Source organism: Spermophilus citellus (assembly GCF_964194105.1).
Source record: "Spermophilus citellus genome assembly, chromosome: 2".
Classification (NCBI taxonomy): domain Eukaryota; kingdom Metazoa; phylum Chordata; class Mammalia; order Rodentia; family Sciuridae; genus Spermophilus; species Spermophilus citellus.
The window spans coordinates 71,188,946-71,210,440 of NC_138183.1; the positions used below are offsets into that span (position 1 = coordinate 71,188,946).

Consider the following 21,495-nt stretch of genomic DNA (forward strand, 5'->3'; position numbering starts at 1 on the left):
TCCATTAAACAGCAAGTGGTACTAGATATTTACTGTTCCTCATTTAAAAGAATGGGCTGGTGGGCCTGTAATTGGACCTTGCATCTGAATTTGGTCTTCCAAGCCCCCCCCTTTTTTTGACTTTAACTTAACTTTTCCCCAGAAAAACATACAAGAATCCTGCTGTGGTTTTTTATTTGTTTGGTACTGGGGATTAAGCTTAGGGGCACTTGGCCACTGAGCCACATCCCAGCCTATTTTGTATTTTATTTAGAGGCAGGGTCTCACTGAGTTGCTTAGCACCTCAACTTTGCTGAGGCTGGCTTTGAACTTAGTCTTCCTGACTCATCTTCCCAAGGCACTGGGATTACAGGCCTGTGCTACCAAATCTGGAAAATCCTATTATTTTGATACCATGTTTGCAAAAACACCAAAATTACCCATGTTGCTTCTAGCATTTATCAGTCTGAAGAGAGAAAAAAAATCAATTGTTTAAAAGCAAATCCAAATGGAGATGGATAATGGTGATGGTTACCCAACAATGTGAATGTACTTAATGCCATAAAACTGTATCCTTAAAGTATATTTATGCTGTGTCTGTTACATCCCAATAAAAGAAATACATACAGATTTAAAGATCATTACCACCTTAGTAAAGAAAGAGGAGAAGCAATCCTTATAATATTAGAAATGTCACCATGATGATAGAATTTTTCAAGGAAAATGAACTATGAGATAAAAAAGAAGATCTTCAGTAATTTGGGGGAAAATTATTTTGTCTTGGAGGCTATGAGGATTGACTTTTCAGACACATTTATATTTAAAATCAATATTTGTCTTCCAGATAAGCCATTTTTGTTATTTATTATTGGTCCAGGGTGAGAGTAACTAGAGTGACATTTTTACACCCCCAGTGTTGGGTTCTCATTGCTTTATTTTTAGAAACTCTAGAGAATGATATTTGCACATTTATCTCTGCACCTTGATACCATTGCCTTTAGGTAAATGTACTGAAACTCCCCGTGTAATCAGAAAGGACCTCATAAGTTGTACAAAGTCAGCTTCGAAGCCTAGTTTTGCTTTAAATGCCCTTAGCATAGAATGAAGTTGGTCCACTGGAAATTTTTTTAATTTGTTCTAATTAGTTATATATGATAACAGAATGCATTTTAATTCATTGTACACAAATGGAGCACAACTTTTCATTTCTCTGGTTGTACACAATGGACAGTTGCACCACATTTGCAGTCTAATGATGTCCATCTCATTCCACCATCATCCCTGCCCCTTATGACCCTCCCCAACCCTCCCTCCCCTTTGCCCAATCAAAGCCATTGGAAGTTTTGAAGTTTTCTTTTCTAGGGTCCTCTAGCAGTAGTAAGAACAAGATTACAGACAGAAAATGAACAATCCCAAGAACTAAGAGAGAATGTTTACTGTGACACTGTTCTTCTGTCTGTAGTTGGAAACTTTCTCTGTGCTGTCTTTAACACTCTACTTACCATTCCGAAAAATTGCATATTCATAACATTTGTTTCTCTTGAAAGTCATATGGTCATGAATTCATCGTCATGTTTTAGGACAATTTTTTAGGTTTAACATTCTTGTAAACGTGTTTGTAGGGTGTTCTTAGTTCTCATGGTCTTCTAGAGCTTCTACCCAGACATTTCAATCTTATTTTTTTTCTTTTGCTACAAAGAACAAGAGACATGGAAGACTTTAGTGGGATGGTGCTGACAAGTGAGTTCAGGGCACTATGGGCAATTATAGCTGAAGGTGGGGGTGCTCCTTCCTCACACTTAGGTGCTCCCAGCAGGGCCAACTGCTCCTTGCTAATCTCTTCTATTCAGTGTCCAATCAACATGGCCAACCATTGACAGGCACTTGGGGAAAGTATGGCCCAAGTATAAATCCCTAGACCTGCAGTATCAGCATCACCTGGAACTTATTAGATATGAAGATGCTTGGATTCCACTCCAGACCAACTGAATCAGCCACACTGTGAGTGGGGGCCCAGGAATCTGAACAAGCTCTCCTGGGGCTTCTTAAGCACATAAAAACTTGAGAACAACTGGCCTAACACTAGTAATAACAAATTTTGTTCTTGGAGTTATTATATAATTCTTACAACTAAAAATAATGCAAAATTATTTTAACTTGATACCTTAAATATGAAATTACATCTACTAACTAAATTATACATGACAGTGTATCAGAGCTTTACAACAAGAAGTACAGAATTAAGGTTGTCTCACCAGTTAGGTACTTAAAGGCACTTTCCAAGCATAGTCACCCCTCAATATCCACAGAGGACCAAGTCTCAGTATCCACAGTCACCCCTCAGTATCCACAGAGGACCCATGGATACCAAAATCCATTTATGCTCAAGACCCTAGAATAAGAGGGCATAGTATTTTTGTATAAACTATATACTTCTTCCCATATATTTTAAATCATCTCTAGATGACTCAAAATACCTAATAGGATGTAAGAGTATGTAAACAGTTTAGAGAATAACAGCAAGAATGTCGATGCATGTTCACTACAAAATGCAGTTTAGAGATAACTTCATTGAAACCTGCGGATACAGGTGTGTAATTCCCTAGCCTTCCCTCTCCACACATCGGGGAAACCTTAAGGGCCCCTCCCAGCTCTCCCGTAAGGGCCCCTCCCAGCTCTCCCGTGAGCACGATAGCCAGACCAAGGGAATCAGAGGTGGCGCGGGACCCGAGGCGCGGAACTACTGCTGCCACCAGTGCTGACAGCTGAGGTCTCTTGCACCAGCTACCGGAGGCGTGGCTACCGGAGGTCAAGTAAAATTCGCTGACGATTCTCAGCCCCAAGCTCTACAAACTTAGGGTCTGAGGGAATGGCAAACTGGAAGAGTGTGCCCAGTCATTCATGAAAACAGGGCTACCGGGAACAGCAGACCTGGCGTGTAGCCAGTATTGTGGTGAGCGGCACCCGTGAGAGGGGCCTGGCTAGAGGAAAAGTGGGAAATGACTAGACACAAGAGGAGGCCCTAGGCACTCAGGATTGGAGACTCGCCCAGTCTGGGAGGAGCTGCTGCACAGTGATTGGTTCCCGCGTATTGACAGGAGAAACTTGGCCTGGTGGGCACAGCGCCACCTACTGGAAGAGAAGTTAATCAAACTCTAAGACTGCATTTATTAGGTTTTTTTCTTCTTTTTTTCTTTTCTCTTTTTTTTTTTTGATTCGGGTTTTTCTTTCATTTTCATTTTTCTTGTTTTTTTTAATTTTTTTTACACTTTTTTAAAAAATTTTTTTCTTCTAATTTTAATTTTAATTTTTTTTATTATTTTTTTTAAATTTTTTTTTCTTTTTTTATTTCCTATTTTTTTTCTTCTTTTGTCTTTTCATTTCTTTTCAATTATCTTATCCCCCCTTCCTTGAATTCTTCCTGCTTACTCTCATTCTCTTTAGTGACTTCTTCCCTTCCCTTCTAATACCTTTCCTCCCAAGCATCTAATAAATTTATAGGAGTAAACAGTAACTCAGCAGTCAAACAGAACAAGAAGTAACATGAGCAGCTTCAAAAAGCAAGGAAGAAAAGGAGTACAAACAATGCAGGACAGCCTAAATATTCAGGAGGACCTAGAGTCATCAGAAAAATGGTCATATAAAGAACTCAAGGAACACCTTAGACAGATGGAATGGAACCTTAAAGAGGATACAAGACAGCAAATTCAAGCAGCGAAAGAACACATTGAGAATGAATTACATAAACAGATAAAAGAAGAAGTTAAGCATCTCTATCAGGAGATAGAGATTATAAAAAATAATCAAACAATAATTCTAGAAATGAAGGAAACGATAAACCAAATTAAAAACTCAATCGAGAGTATCACTAACAGAGTGGAGCAAGTAGAAGCCAGAACGTCAGATAATGAAGACAAAATATATCATCTTGAAAAGAGTCTAGCCAACTCAGAAAGGCTGGTAAAAAATCACGAGAAAAACATCCAAGAGTTATGGGATAACATAAAAAAACCAAACTTACGAGTCATCGGGATAGAAGAAGGTACAGAGATTCAAACCAAGGGAATGAGTAACCTGCTGAATGAAATAATTACAGAAAACTTTCCAGAAAAAAAAAGAAAACAGATATACAAATTGAAGATGCATACAGGACACCGAGCACACAAAATCACAGTAGACCAACGCCAAGACACATTGTTATGAAGATATCCAATATACAGAACAAAGAGAAAATATTAAAAGCTACAAGAGAAAGGAGACAGATTACATTCAGGGGTTAACCAATAAGGTTAACAACGGATTTTTCATCACAGGCACTGAAAGCAAGAAGGTCATGGAACAATGTATTTCAAACACTGAAAGGCAATGGATGCCAACCAAGAATTCTGTATCCAGCAAAATTAAGCTTCAGGTATGACAACAAAATAAAAATCTTTCATGATAAACAAAAGTTAAAAGAATTTGCAGCCAGAAAACCAGCATTGCAAAGCATTTTGAGCAAAACACTACACGAGGAAGAAATGAAAAACAATAACCAAAACCATCAGTGGGAAGTGCCTCGGTAAAGACAGAGGGCGAGGGGAAAGATAAGCATGGAGAAACAAACTAAATTTTTTTAAAAAGGGATAAATAATCAAACATGGATGGAAGTACAAACCATATATCAATAGTAACTCTGAATGTTAATGGCTTAAACTCTCCAATAAAGCAACATAGGCTGGTATCATGGATTAAAAAAACAAATCCAACAATATGCTGCCTCCAGGAGACACATCTGATTGGAAAAGACATACACAGGCTGAAGGTGAAAGGATGGGAAAAAATATACCACGCACACGGTCCTCGTAAGCAAGCAGGGGTGGCCATCCTCATATCGAATAAAATCGACTTCAAGACTAAGTTAATCAAAAGGGATAAAGAAGGTCATTATATACTGTTAAAAGGAACCATTCACCAACAAGACATAACAATTATCAATGTTTATGCACCAAATAATGGTGCTGCGACATTCATAAAACAAATTCTTCTCAAGTTCAAGAATCAAATAGACCACAACACAATAATTATGGGTGACTTCAACACACCTCTCTCACCATTGGGCAGATCCTCCAAACAAAAGTTGAATAAAGAAACTATAGAACTCAATATCACAATGAATAACCTAGACTTAACTGACATATATAGAATATATCAACCATCATCAAATGGATATACTTTTTTCTCAGCAGCACATGGATCCTTCTCAAAAATAGACCATATGTTATGCCATAGGGCAACCCTCAGTAAATATAAAGGGGTGGAGATAATACCATGCATTTTATCTGATCATAATGGAATGAAACTGGAAATCAATGATAAAAGAAGGAAGGAAAAATCCTACATCACATGGAAAATGAACAATATGTTACTGAATGATCAATGGGTTACAGAAGACTTAAAGGAGGAAATCAAAAAATTCTTAGAGATAAATGAAAATACAGACACAACATATCGGAATCTATGGGACACAATGAAAGCAGTTTTAAGAGGAAAATTCATCACCTGGAGGTCATTCCTCAAAAAAAGAAAAAACCAACAAATAAGTGAGCTCACACTTCATCTCAAATCCCTAGAAAAGGAAGAGCAAAACAACAGCAAATGTAGCAGAAGGCAAGAAATAATTAAAATCAGAGCAGAAATCAATGAAATTGAAACAAAAGAAACTATTGAAAAAATTAACAAAACTAAAAGTTGGTTCTTTGAAAAAATAAATAAGATCGACAGACCTTTAGCCATGCTAACGAAGAGAAGAAGAGAGAGAACTCAAATTACTAACACACGGGATGAAAAAGGCAATATCAAAACAGATGCTACAGAAATAGAGAAGACAATTAGAAATTATTTTGAAAACCTATATTCCAATAAAATAGAAGATAGTGAAGACATCGATAAATTTCTTGAGTCATATGATTTGCCCAGACTGAGTCAGGAGGATACACACAATTTGAACAGACCAATATCCATGGATGAAATTGAAGAAGCCATCAAAAGACTACCAACCAAGAAAAGCCCAGGAGTGGATGGGTATACAGCGGAGTTTTACAAAACCTTTAAAGAAGAATTAATACCAATACTTTTCAAGTTATTTCAGGAAATAGAAAAAGAGGGAGCTCTTCCAAATTCATTCTATGAGGCCAACATCACCCTGATTCCGAAACCAGACAAAGACACCACAAAGAAAGAAAACTACAGACCAATATCTCTAATGAACCTAGATGCAAAAATCCTCAAGAAAATTCTGGCGAATCGAATACAAAAACACATCAAAAAAAATGTGCACCATGATCAAGTAGGATTCATCCCTGGGATGCAAGGATGGTTCAATATACGGAAATCAATAAATGTTATTCACCACATCAATAGACTTAAAGATAAGAACCACATGATCATCTCAATAGACGCAGAGAAAGCATTCGACAAAGTACAGCATCCCTTTATGTTCAAAACATTAGAAAAACTAGGGATAACAGGAACTTACCTTGACATTGTAAAAGCTATCTATGCTAAGCCTCAGGCTAGCATCATTCTGAATGGACAAAAGTTAAAGGCATTCCCTCTAAAATCTGGAACAAGACAGGGATGCCCTCTATCACCACTTCTATTCAATATAGTTCTCGAAACATCTGGCCAGAGCAATTAGACAGACGAAAGAAATTAAAGGCATAAAAATAGGAAAAGAAGAACTTAAATTATCACTATTTGCAGATGACATGATTCTATACCTAGAAGACCCAAAAGGGTCTACAAAGAAACTACTAGAACTAATAAATGAATTCAGCAAAGTGGCAGGATATAAAATCAACACGCATAAATCAAAGACATTTCTGTATATCAGCGACAAAACTTCTGAAACGGAAATGAGGAAAAACACTCCATTCACAATATCCTCAAAAAAAAATAAAATACTTGGGAATCAACCTAACAAAAGAGGTGAAAGATTTATACAATGAAAACTACAGAACCCTAAAGAGAGAAGTAGAAGAAGATCTTAGAAGATGGAAAAATATACCCTGTTCATGGATAGGCAGAACTAACATCATCAAAATGGCGACATTACCAAAAGTTCTCTATAGGTTTAATGCAATGCCAATCAAAATCCCAACGGCATTTCTTGTAGAAATAGATAAAGCAATCATGAAATTCATATGGAAAAATAAAAGACCCAGAATAGCAAAAGCAATTCTAAACAGGAAGTGTGAATCAGGCAGTATAGCGATACCACATTTCAAACTATATTACAGAGCAATAGTGACAAAAACAGCATGGTACTGGTACCAAAACAGGCGGGTATACCAGTGGTATAGAATAGAGGACACAGAGACTAATCCACAAAGTTACAACTATCTTATATTTGATAAAGGGGCTAAAAGCATGCAATGGAGGAAGGATAGCATCTTCAACAAATGGTGTTGGGAAAACTGGAAATCCATATGCAACAAAATGAAACTGAATCCCTTTCTCTCGCCATGCACAAAAGTTAACTCAAAATGGATCAAGGAGCTTGATATCAAATCAGAGACTCTGCGTCTGATAGAAGAAAAAGTTGGCTCCGATCTACAGATTGTGGGGTCGGGCTCCAAATTCCTTAATAGGACACCCATAGCACAAGAATCAACAAATAGGACTTACTTAAACTAAAAAGTTTTTTCACAGCAAGAGAAACAATAAGAGAGGTAAATAGGGACCCTACATCCTGGGAACAAATTTTTACTCCTCACACTTCAGATAGAGCCCTAATATCCAGAGTATACAAAGAACTCAAAAAATTAGACAATAAGATGACAAATAACCCAATCAACAAATGGGCCAAGGACCTGAACAGACACTTCTCAGAGGAGGATATATAATCAATCAACAAGTACATGAAAAAATGCTCACCATCTCTAGCAGTCAGAGAAATGCAAATCAAAACCACCCTAAGATACCATCTCACTCCAGTAAGATTGGCAGCCACTATGAAGTCAAACAACAACAAGTGCTGGCGAGGATGTGGAGAAAAGGGTACACTTGTACGTTGCTGGTGGGACTGCAAATTGGTGCGGCCAATTTGGAAAGCAGTTTGGAGATTCCTGGGAAAGATGGGAATGGAACCACCAATTGACCCTGCTATTGCCCTTCTCGGACTATTCCCTGAAGACCTTAAAAGAGCATGCTACAGGGATACTGCCACATCGATGTTCATAGCATCACAATTCACAATTGCTAGACTGTGGAACCAACCCAGATGCCCTTCAATAGATGAATGGATAAAAAAAATGTGGCATCTATACACAGTGGAGTACTATGCAGCAATAAAAAATGACAAAATCATAGAATTTGCAGGGAAATGGATGGCACTAGAGCAGATTATGCTTAGTGAAGCTAGCCAATCCCTAAAAAACAAATACCAAATGTCTTCTTTGATATAATGAGAGCAACTATGAACAGAGCAGGGAGGAAGAGCAGGAAGAAAAGATTAACATTAAACAGAGACATGAGATGGGAGGGAAAGGGAGAGAAAAGGGAAATTGCATGGAAATGATGGGAGACCCTCATTGCTATACAAAATTACATATAAGAGGTTGTGAGGGGAATGGGAAAATAAACAAGGAGAGAAATGAATTACAGTAGATGGGGTAGAGAGAGAAGATGTGAGGGGAGGGGAGGGGGGATAGTAGGGGATAGGAAAGGTAGCAGATTACAACAGTTACTAACATGGCATTATGTAAAATTGTGGATGTGTAACCGACGTGATTCTGCAATCTGCATTTGGGGTAAAATTGGGGGTTCATAACCCACTTCAATCTAATGTATGAAATATGATATGTCAAGAGCTTTGTAATGTTGTGAACAACCAATAAAAAATGTGAAAAAAAATGCAGTTTATTTTCCTAATATTTTCACTCCACTCTTGGTTTATGGATGATTTATATAAGCCTGCTGCATGATGATGTTTTCACCTTTTCCTTGAGGAGCAGGAAACCAAAGTTGTAAACACCTGGAATTGCATCTCTGGCCTTCACTCTGTCATTCATCAACAGTAGCTGCAGCAGATGTGGAGGGGGAATTTGCTGACTGTCCCTTAATCAGAGGCATCCACTCTCGCACATCATTTTAGATGACTTACACGTTTCAAATGTCAACACAACATTAAACATTTGAATCTGACCTAGAATTTTCAGCTGTATTGGTTGTTTAATTAACCTACACATTCCAGGTATATTTACATGAAAACAGAAGAAACTTATGTTAGGGTTGCCTCAGTTTCCTCACTGGACTCAAATTCTTCAAAGGATTAGCAAAGGGATGGGAACCCTGTGTTTCTCAACAGAAGTGCTATTTTGGATGAGATAATTCTTTATACAAGAAAACGTTTCAGGAGATCTGGCAGCCCTGGGCCCTGCCAGTAATATCTCATATCTCTTAGTTGCCAGGGCAATAAAAAGCCCCCACAACTCATGGATAAATTGAGCATCTTGATTGTGGCAATGGTTTTACAAGGGTATAGGCATGTGAAAAATTAACAAATTGCACCCTTTTTTATATGTCAGTGATCCCTCAATAAATCTATCAATTCATGTTCCCCTCACAACATATTTCTGAGCACATAAGGGAGTGTGCACATCTGGGATAGGTGGACAGGGTAGGCCTTGGTTGGAATCAACTGATACACTCTTAGGTCTGTTTTTGCTCTAATCCAATGAGTCTCTTGGTCATAGAGAACTAATTGCTTGAAATGACCTGAGATGTTTTAATTTACTCCAAAGCTGCAGAAAGTTTCCCTTAGCAACCAAATGCACTGTATTGTTTTTTTTTAATTTATTTCCAAGTTGCCAAAGTTATTTTTAGATATCATGTAGTTGTTCTACAGATTATTTCATATTGTAAATGGAAAAAGTTCCTGACTGACTTAAGATTTGAAGAAAGATATAAAAAAAATCCCTTTTAACTGTCTGGTTCCATGATCTTCCAAACTCACAAAGTAGATGAGTAAGAGAATCATGATTGCATCTTAATCCTTTGACCCAACATTCTATTCTGTGATCACAGGCTTAAGGTTGTAGATGAAAGTTTTCATGCATCAATGGCATAAAGGAGAAAGGTGTTTGTTTATGATGTTTGCACTCTGTCAACATGAACCAGAGGTGGCCAAGGGAGAAGAATGTTTTTAGTATCATCTGTGAACCAAGCATCGTTTTGTTTTTACCATGTTATTTACATAGTGTATAATATTAACTCACTCTATCTTTTAAGTTCACAAACAATTCTGTTGACATGTGAAGTAATTAAGGCCCTAAGACATTATGTCACTTAAGCTAAGGCTACATAACAAATAAAAGGTAAAGCCAGGATTTGAACTCAAGCTGACTGGCTTCAAACTTTTGTTTTTCTCTATCTATGGGGATAAAGCACAGGAATGGTGAATCTGCTTCATTGAATCGGGAAGTTCTGCTTTATTGAATCAGGAAAAGTATCCATTTTTTACCGTGGAATTTATACCTAGAACTGTCTCTACACACACACACACACCCAGCTCCCCATAAATCAGTTCTACTCCATTCTTCCCTTCTTCAAGAGACAACATCACTAATAATTCTCTAGGGGAAAAGGTGTATTTTGAAAGTTGGCAGTAAAATTTTATCTTTCCAAATTCAAGAATAATGGACCTAACTGAAGGCTCTTTCAAAGCCCCTTCATTCTAAAGTCCTCACTTATAAAGTGGCCATTTACCTTGCTGTGTGAGGATTATTGTAGAAGACAGACTGCCCTGAATTTACTTATGCGCTCTTCAGGATTTCTTTGGGCAACCAAGTCATTGGGATATTCAGGCAGGGAGGACTAACAGGTGCATGGAATTTAAGTTCGGGCAGTCCTGTCTGCCTTGACATTTTTGCTGTTCTGATGTGGGTCAGTCACCCAGTCCTGTTTGTTCCTCATCAGTCTAGGTCATTATTTTCTCTCCCTGAACTTTGATTTCTTTTTCTGCTGACTGGGAAATTCCAGGTGGTGGCTGGTACTTCTTTAAGCTCCAACGTTGCATAGTCATAAACAACTATCGCTGTTAAAATATATGTGTTTTCAGACTAATACCAACATGGCTTTTTCCTTTAAAAATTTAACTCTGCTCAGAAGAGATGAATGTCAGAATACCAGAGCCAGTCCATGATCAAACCTTAACTGCTTCTTGTTGAAAAGGAAAAGGACAAGATGGAGAATGTCTTGTTCTTTTTCAAAATTTCAAACTCCCTTCTTGGAGTTAAAATGCCCTTTCCTTTATGACAGGATAGGGATAGTACTATGTGTTTGCTTAAGTTTTTAGGTTCTTATGGCAAAATAAAGTTGCAAATCCAGTGCTGGATTCAAATCTGTTGCTGAAATTTTTCTGTCCCATGAAATCCAAACATCTAGAACCATTGCTTAAAACCCACAGCTGCAATTTCCAAAGTCTCAGCTTATGCCAAGACAGGAGGGTGAGGATTTTGGGGGTTTTTTTCTTCTTTTTCACACACTACGTAAATGCATTGAAGAAACATAAGGTAGATCTTAAAACTGTGAAGTCTGCTCTTCTTCACACTTCACTTCCGCTAAGTGAGTCTGGATGCTGAGCACAGGCTCCTGGCAGGTTGGTCCAGGCCCAGCCATAGGGCACTGTGGCAGACATCATGGCATGTGACTGCCCTGCCTTTCTCCTGTGGCCAAAAGTTGCTAAGCACTTGGTACATGTACCCGGAAGATTCTGTGCTGGACGTTAAGTGGGCCGGCACCTCCATCCACACAAAGCAAATGCCAGTGTGTGACCTCAGCATGCCAAGGTGTGCCAGCAGCCTTCTTCATTTCCATTTCCTTCACTCGAGCTTCATTCATGTCTAGCTGGCATTTGTTATTCATCGGGAGCAATTTGAAGAAGCAGAGGTAAACAAGCCTCTGTGGAACTGAGCACGTGGACCTATTTAAGGGAAGGGAGGATAAGCTTATGACTTTTAACCTTAACTTTTTTTTTTTTTTTTATACCAGGAATTGAACCCAGGGGCACTTAACCACCGAGCCACATCCCCAGCCTTTTTTTTTTTTTTTTTTTTTTTTTTGAGGCAGAGTCTCACTAGGTTGCTTATGGCCTCACTAAATTGCTGAGGCTGGCTTTAGACCTGCAATCCTTCTGCCTTGGCCTCCTGAGTTGCTGGGATTACAGGCATGCACCACCATGCCCATCTTAACGACTAACTTTTAAAATTATTTAATTCATGAATAATAATAATACATAGGAAGGTTGGTCCTTCTTTCTAAAATTAAAATTGTAAGACGTGTTCTTTTGTCCCTGTACTTTTTCCAATCCAGCGTCCAACTCCAATTATCAGTGTTACTAATGGCTTGATTTTCCGTCAAGGATTTTTTAATGAATATTTTTGCCAAAAGAATATTCCTGTTTTGGGGGGGGGTGGGATTGTGACTCAGAAGTAGAGTGCTCGCCTGGGTTCCATCCTCAGCACCACATATAAATAAATAAAATAAAGGTGTTGTGTCCACCTACAACTGAAAGAAAAACATTTTTTTTTAAATATTCCTTTTTATACAGATGGTGACATGTTATATACAATGTTATGCACTTTCACTTAACAATTTATCTTAGAGATTTTTGCCTTGTCAGTACATAATAAGCATCCTCAATCTTTTAATGCTTGCATGATGCTCTGTTTTATAACTAATCATAATTAATTTGGCTAGTCCTCCTCTTAGGGCATATAGATAGTATCTAAGCTTTTGCAGTTAAAAACAATATTGTTAATGAATAACTGTGTATATTTGTGTTGCTCTTACTAGTTAATTTGTAGGATCATTTATAGGTATGCATTTGTTGATAGAAGTGGTAAAAATGTCCTCCAGAGAATAAGTATCAATTTACATTCCCACTAATAATATTTCACGGTATCATTTTCCTTGGAACTACATCCAGGTTTTGGATTTTCACCAGTCTTATGGGTTAAGTGACTTCTCAGTGATGTTTATTCTGTTATGAATAAGGAAGAATATTTTATGTTTGAGTCATATATACTCCATTTTTATGAAGTACCTGATCATATTTGGGGTATTCTTTTAATCACTTTTGGTGCTTTTTTTTTTTTTTTTTTTTACAGTTTACTGGAGCTCTATATTGAAAGATTAACCCTTTGTGATATGAGTTGCGAAATTTTTCCCATTTTGTCATTTCTTTTTTAACTACATGGAACTCATTCTTCACATGAAGGGTTTAACTCTTCATTGCCATACAACCTCAACCATCCTAAGTGTGTTGAGGACTCCCCACATGTCACGCTCAGTACCATTTACATTTCCATTCACTTTGCCACTTCATTAGCAGAGGTTCAGTAAAGACTTCATGAACATAGTTTGTAAGTGGCAGAGATGGAACTTGAACCCAGGTCTCTCTAGAAGAGAAAACCCAAGTATTCAGTCTGACCTAAAAGAGTGCAAATCAGCCTTAATGTCCATCAAAGGAAAGTGGGATTCAAAATGCAAAATCTACTAGAAGAGATACAAACAAAAACAAAAAATGGTGATATATTATGATCCTAGTGGCCTAAAGCTAACTAGATTTAATTAGTTTGATTTTGGTTTTGAGTGTTTTGTTTTGTTCTCATTTTTAGTGATTCATTGGCTTTTTAAACCAGCTATCAGGATATGATTAGTAAAAAGTATTAAAGGGATGGTACCCATACGGCTGTTGTTTTCTTTCTTAAGAATTTTTGGTCCATGGGTAATCACTGATTGATTCTTTTTATCACTTTATATTATAAGTATTGTACAAATAAATTTCAAAAATATACCTGGAAAAGGAAAATGTAACCATTCAGAAGGCAAAACTGGCTTCCCTGGATATAGCAAATAAATAATTCCATTTAGGAATGGAAATCAGTTTTTCAAATTCCAAAAATATTTAAAGTCTCCTGTTGGAAAACCTGGATATGAGGAAAAGTTCAGTTTAAGGTCCCATTCATTTCCAATGTGGTAGTTTTTCTGGTCAGTAGGATATTTTAAGAATTATTTCACTTATTCCTTGTTACAAATGCTTATCCAATGTCTAAAATTCATGCCCCCCCAACAAAAAAAAACAAAACAAAAAAAACATTTTTTGAAATTCCTCCATACTCTAATCCTGGATCTTATTAAAGCATTCTAATGTGGTTTCACCTGGGAAGATGGGTTGTTTTTCTTTCCCCTGGGATGAGATTAGGGGAGAATGAAGACCCTTCAGCTGCAGCAGTGTAACTCTCAGGGAAGACATCTGTTTCTACCTGAGGGCCTTTGTGACAATAGCTTTGAGAGGCCACTAGGAGAGGTGTCTTTTCTAATGTTGAAATTGGCCCAGGACTAATAGAACTGAAATTTGAAGTCAAAATAATTTTGCTAATGTTCTTTCTCTCTGCCTCCTTTTTAATATTTTTTAACTTTAGTGAAGGGAGCAATCTGACCCCTGCACATCACTACCCAGACTTCAGATTTAAGACATATGCTCCACTGGCCTTCCGATACTTCAGAGAACTTTTTGGTATCAAGCCTGATGATTACTTGGTAAGAACCTGTAATTTTCCTTCCTCCTACAGAAAGGTATGATGTAAACATTGGTCTCATAGCAACAGTGACAAGTGGCTTGTGCCTCTTATGTTACAAAGCTTAAGGGTATGGTAAAAATTCCACGTTTCATAATGATTTATAAATTTAAATTCAGGAAATGGTATTTGACTCTGCAGCTTTTCACCAATAGTTAAAAAATCTGCTTTGGTAACTGATATTTAAATAACTGTGCTATATCAGTTATCACTTCAGATAATTATTCTCATAGGTGTATTAGAATTAGTTTTAAAAGCTCCTTTAAATTTGGCTGATTAGATTCTATTTGAAACTCTTCCTATTTTAGTTGACTTTATTTATATCATTCATCTCAAGCCTGTGAGCCCACAACCACTTTCACCTTGACCAGCAAATTCAAATCCCATTTTAAAGAAGCTGGACAGTTTTCTTCTCAACATTTCTTTGTGCAGGCTCTTCTTTTGTGTGTGTGTGTGTGTGTGTGTGTGTGTGTTTGTTTGCAGGAAGGTCGTACTAGGGATTGAACCCAGGGATATTTAACCACTGAGCTACGTCCCCAGCCCATTTTATTGCTTATTTTGAGACAGTCTCACTAAGTTGCTTACGGCCTTGCTAAATTACTGAGGCTGGTTTTGGACTTGCAATCCCCCCTGCCTCAGCCTCCCAAGTTGCTAAGATTATAGGTATACACCACTGCGCCTGACATGCAGACTCTTTTTAAACATATTCATACAAATACAAGTGCATATTTTGTCCTCAGGTTTGTCTCTTCTGTCTGTCTTCCTTCTGAGACAAGGGAGGTACAAACCCAATAGCCTGTTTGGGAGGTTTGTCCGATATGACCTCTGAATTTTACTCCACTCCTGATCCAGGAGCCAGGAACTTCCTTTTTGTTGAAAGAAGGAAATGGTTTATTTCATTATTTGATCATTGTTAACACCCTGGGCTCTTTAAGATGGGTTTTCAAGAAACTATAGGAAGGATGCCAACTGTTTTTTATTCTTTATCCCATTCTGAATGATCTTAATAAGACTTAAGCCAGATCCTGGAATAATGCTTTTTGGAGGAATTAAGCAGCATTTGTCACTTATAACAAAGAATATTTAAAATGTATCTTTTAATAAGCAAAAGATGTAAAGAATAAAATTCAAAACTGAAAACCATGCATGATCCTCTTCTTTAGTTGATCCCTAAGAAAATCATAGGATTTCTACTCAGTGAGATGATACTGCTTCTTTAAGGGGAAAAAAAAGTCTCTGTAGAGCAGTGAGGACTGCATTGGACATCCCTGGGCATCCTGCTGCCCTTGCTTGCTCTCCACCTCACCTTCCCATCTCACTGAAAGGTCATATACCCTGCCCATTGCTACCAACTCCAGAACACACACACACCCATTTGTTCTGTGGGGGTATGATAGGGAAGATCCTTTGCTGTCTGGTCATTTGATGATTATCTTTAGGCCACCATCATTCAGGAAATATGTTTGGAGAATACAGTGGGATTTTGATATTCTATTATGGAAAACAGGATTAATCTCTCACCTTGTACCATGCACTAGAAATGCATATATTCTCCTCCTAAATTTTCTTGAACTTCTCTCCAGCCAGACACACTGTAGACTTTGCATTCTGCACACTGCTCCAGTCAGTGCAGCACATGACTGCTTGTGCTCAGCCCTGCTATGTCCATTGCTGTGCAGGTGGAAGGTCATTCTTTCACTCATTCTGACCTTACAACATCACTTTCTTGGAGAAGGTCCTTTTTTGAACAACTTCTCACACAGCTTATATGTTTCCTAATAAGTCTTTAAGCCAGAAAAATGACTTTCATAATAGAGTTGAAGTATTTATAGAGGAGCATAGGAGACTAAACTGATGAGCAAAATTCCTTGTTCATGTGCCTGGCAGAAGGTAAATTTTGAAATCATTGGGTACTTTAAACACAGTTGTATCTAAACTTTGCTTACAGTTATAGGAAGATGCAAAAAAATGTGGTCATAATACTCAGAGAACTTAGAATCAAATTGGGATGATAATTTCTTTATGTGGAAAAACAAGCAACTCTATCAGGCAGTAAATTCAAAGACTGAAACATAACATTAACTACTCCAAAACCTCAGAGGAAAAAGTGGTCTTTCTCTATTAGGGTGATGATTAAGAGGCTTTGGGGGGTGTGACATGGTTTTAATAACTGTGCCTTAAAAATTGCAAGGCATTTGAATAGGTAGAAAAGAAAGAACAGATATTGGGAGTTGAGGACAAGGTGTTCGTAAGACTGTGAAAACAGAGATGTGAATATTTTACATGTTTGGAAGGACACTGAATGGACAGGTATCGCTGGAAGGTAATTCTGTTGGGAACATTGATACATGGGGCAAGAAAATTCAAATAAATTATATGAAATTTATTGATCTTAAATTATATGAAATTTAGTAAATGTAGTTATACTTGATGGTGTTGAAGAATTTTTTTGGTAGAATGGTAATATCATGATTCCATTTTTTTCTTAATAAACCACCTTTATTAAAAAGACATACAACTATGATATATTTGGGGATGGTCCCAGAAACTTCAGGACAGTTTATTTAAATAGCAGGCAAATAACTTTAGGGTTGCTATTCTCTGATTTCTCCAAAGAAAAGTACTTCATAGCTCTATTTTAAAAGGGGATCCTTTGCTTTTAAAGGAAAATGCTGAAATACCTATAGATGAAATGATTTGAGGTCTGGGATTTGTTTCAAACAAATCTGAGGTGTTAGTTAAAGATGTAAAATTTCATTTAGGAGATCTATGTGGTGACTATTGTCACTGTATTATACACTTGACATTACTAAAACAAAATATATTTAAAATTTTCCCAATACACACACACACACACACACACACACACACAATGTGTGCTATTAATTAACTTGATTAAGCCATCCCATAATGTATTCATATAAACCTCATGTTGTTTATATGTATAAAATGTGCAGTTTGGGTCAATTAAAAAATTAATTGAAAGCAGTTTACATTTAAATGAATGAATTACATGGCATGTGACCTGAAGCTCAACAAAACTTATAAAACATGAGTTGAAAGCAAAAAAAAAAAAAAAAAAAAAATCCGAAGAAAGCAGGCAGAAGAATGGTTAGGGATATAAAAGAAACAATGCTAACTGTGAGTTGATCATTATTGAAACTGGAAGTAAACACACAGATATTAATCATATATCCAGGTAAGTTTGAATTTTCTATAATAAAAAAGAGGGGCATTTGTTTGATCCCAATTTTTCTTCCTCTACCTTTCTTCTCAGTTATAGCTGAGCATCTCTCTGGAACCTGAAAAAACAAAACAAACAAGGGTAGTGACCATATCTAAACATGACTGCTGGGTCCCCAACAGCTACAGCCACCCACCTTTACACTGGGGACGGTCACCCCCAGGACTGAGGCGGCTTCTCTAAATAAGTCTTGGAGCTTCTAGTGATATGGATATGGCAGATGAGGAAAGAGTCTCGCACATACTTCATTGCCTGTTTCAGAGAGTCAGCCATAACCCTGAGACATTTTAGCCCAATCCTTCATTTTATAGATGAGGACTCTGAGGTGGCGATCAGTGAAGCGAGATACCACAGTTACCTACATTGGTGGTCTCCCTTCCTCCCCACAGTGCTCTGAGAACCCCTCATCAGCTAGCCTCACGCTTTCCACTCTCTAAGCTACAGACCTCTCTATCATGGTCTCCAGATCACCTCTCCCTAGTGAATCACACTGTGATTGTCCATTCTGAAGAACATGGCCCAAAGGGGTCCAACATCTCCAGCAAAGCAGATTTTGGAAGAGTTCATTCCAAATAAAGCACAGAAAAATGAAATAAGATATCTCTTGACCGGGAAGATGGCGGCGGGAAGTGAGTAAGCCGCTCTGAGCCCCGCGCCGCGGCGTCTGAAAAGATGAGGTAAAGATCATTAAAGGAGATCTGTCGACAAAAACCCAGCACCGTGTCAAGAAAGGGGCCTAGGTGGAGTGAATCAGCCACTAATCCAGCCAAGGTGAAGGGAGTACAGCACGACTTCAGCGCGAGCAGTAAGGCTGCAGCCGGCTCCCTCAGCCCCTTCTACTTCTCCTTCCCCTTCTCCTCTCCGCCTTTCCACCTTGCTTCTTTCTCCCCAGCCGTCTCTCCTCCCAAGCTCAGTCTCTAAATTTAGATCTCAACTTCTTTCCCCCACCCCGCCCGCTCTCCTGCGTGTCCGGTACCCGGACCGCGTGGCCCTGAGGCGCCGCCTCCCCTCCCCCGACCCGCACCCCCTCCCCGGGGGTCCCGAAGGCCGCCGCAGCTGCCGCCGCCGCTGCCGCCACAGCTGCTGGCGCCGCCTCCTGTGGAGCACCATAGAGCAGACTCTTCACCGCGCGAATGAACTGCCGAATTATATGAAACAGCTGATAAGATGAGCGACAATTTAAAATCCAAGTGATCCGAGAACACGCACTGAGCTCTGACCCGCTGAATTCAAACTCCCGGTCACCTGCTTCCCGCAGACAAACAGCTATGACTCGGCATTAATTCATCCCGCTGAAACAACTGGTCAGCCCTTCTCATCATACGAAGGTAAATGCCTACCGAAACTTCATAAGTAGTGGCCACAGGTTTGAAACGGGGCTTGGGAGAGAAGGACCCACCCGTTGAATTAGTCTCCCGGCAAAGGGAAACCGTGTCATCAGACTGCTGCGGAGGAGATAACTGCGTTGAAACAGGTGTGTGATCCCATAGCCTTGCCTCTCCACACATCGGGAAAACTCTAAGAGCCCCTCCCAGCTCTCCCGTAAGGGCACCTCCCAGCTCTCCTGTGAGTGCTTCAGCCAGCCCGAGGGAATCAGAGGTGGTGCGGGTCCCGCAAGCGGAAATACCGCTCCCACCAGGGCTGACTGCTGAGGTCTCTTGCACCACCTACGGGAAGTGGATACCAGAGGGCAAGTAAAAGCCGCTGAGGATTCTCAGCCCCAAACTCTACAAGCTTAGGGTCTGAGGGAATGGCAAACTGGAAGAGTGTGCCCAGTCGTTCATGAAAACAGGGCTCCCGGGAGCAGCAGACTTGGCGTGTAGCCAGTATTGTGGTGAGAGGGGCCTGGCTAGAGAAAAAGTGGGAAGTGACTAGACACAAGAGGAGGCCCTAGACACTCAGGATTGGAGACTCGCCCAGTCTGGGAAGAGCTGCTGCACAGTGATTGGTTCCCGCGTATTGACAGGAGAAACTTGGCCTGGTGGGCACAGCGCCATCTACTGGAAGAGAAGTTAATCAAACTCTAAGACTGCATTTATTAGGTTTTTTTTTTTCTTTTTCTTTTCTCCTTTTTTTTTTTGATTTAGGTTTTTCTTTCATTTTCATTTTTTTCTTTCTTGTTGTTTTATTAATTTTTTTTTTTACAAAATATTTTTTTAAATTTTTTTTTCTACTAATTTTAACTTAAATTTTTTAATTATTATTATTATTTTTTTAATCTTTTTCTTTTTTAGTTCCTATTCTTTTTCTTCTTTAGTCTTCTCATTTTTCTTATCCCCCCTTTTTTCTTGAATTCTACCTGCCTACTCTCATTCTCTTTAGAGACTTCTTCCCGTCCCTTCAAATACCTTTCCTCCCAAGCATCAAACTAATTTATAGGAGTAAACAGTAACTCAGCAGTCAAACAGAACAAGAAGCAACATGAGCAGCTTCAAAAAACAAGGAAGAAAAGGAGTACAAACAACGCAGGACAGCCTAAATATTCAGGAGGACCTAGAGTCATCAGAAAAATGGTCATATAAAGAACTCAAGGAACACCTAAGACAGATGGAATGGAACCTTAAAGAGGATACAAGACAGCAAATTCAAGCAGCGAAAGAACACATTGAGAATGCATTTCACAAACAGATAAAAGAAGAAGTTAAGCATCTTTATCAGGAGATAGAGACTATAAAAAATAATCAAACAATAATTCTAGAAATGAAGGAAACGATAAACCAAATTAAAAACTCAATTGAGAGTATCACTAACAGAGTGGAGCAAGTAGAAACCAGAACATCAGATAATGAAGACAAAATATACCATCTTGAAAAGAGTCTAGCCAACTCAGAAAGGCTGGTAAAAAATCACGAGAAAAACATCCAAGAATTATGGGATAACATTAAGAAACCGAACTTACGAGTCATCGGGATAGAAGAAGGTACAGAGATTCAAACCAAGGGAATGAGAAACTTGCTGAAGGAAATAATTACAGAAAACTTTCCAGAAATAAAAAAGGAAACAGATATACAAATTGAAGATGCATACAGGACACCGAGCACACAAAATCACAGTAGACCAACGCCAAGACACATTGTTATGAAGATATCCAATATACAGAACAAAGAGAAAATATTAAAAGCTACAAGAGAAAGGAGACAGATTACATTTAGGGGTAAACCAATACGGTTAACCACGGATTTTTCATCACAGACACTGAAAGCAAGAAGGTCATGGAACAATGTATTTCAAACACTGAAAGACAATGGATGCCAACCAAGAATTCTGTATCCAGCAAAATTAAGCTTCAGGTATGACAACGAAATAAAAATCTTTCATGATAAACAAAAGTTAAAAGAATTTGCAGCCAGAAAACCAGCATTGCAAAGCATTTTGAGCAAAACACTACACGAGGAAGAAATGAAAAACAATAACCAAAACCATCAGTGGGAAGTGCCGCAGTAAAGACAGAGGGCAAGGGGAAAGACAATCATGGAGAGACAAACTAATTTTTTTTTTTTTAAAAAAAAGGATAAACAATCAAACATGGATGGAAGTTCAAACCACATATCAATAGTAACTCTGAATGTTAATGGCTTAAACTCTCCAATAAAGCGACATAGGCTGGTATCATGGATTAAAAAAACAAATCCAACAATATGCTGCCTC

General features: G+C 38.4%; 1 protein-coding gene across 3 annotated transcripts in view; it reads left to right on the forward strand.

Annotated features, from left to right (window-relative positions):
- The window catches only part of PIP5K1B (phosphatidylinositol-4-phosphate 5-kinase type 1 beta), a 305,629-nt gene that overhangs the window by 165,850 nt on the left and 118,284 nt on the right, over positions 1 to 21,495 (forward strand). For all 3 annotated transcript variants that reach the window (XM_081273842.1, XM_081273841.1, XM_081273843.1), the window contains one exon: positions 14,448 to 14,565. In XM_081273842.1, the coding sequence (XP_081129968.1) occupies positions 14,448 to 14,565 (118 nt within the window). The remainder of the gene's footprint in view (positions 1 to 14,447; positions 14,566 to 21,495) is intronic.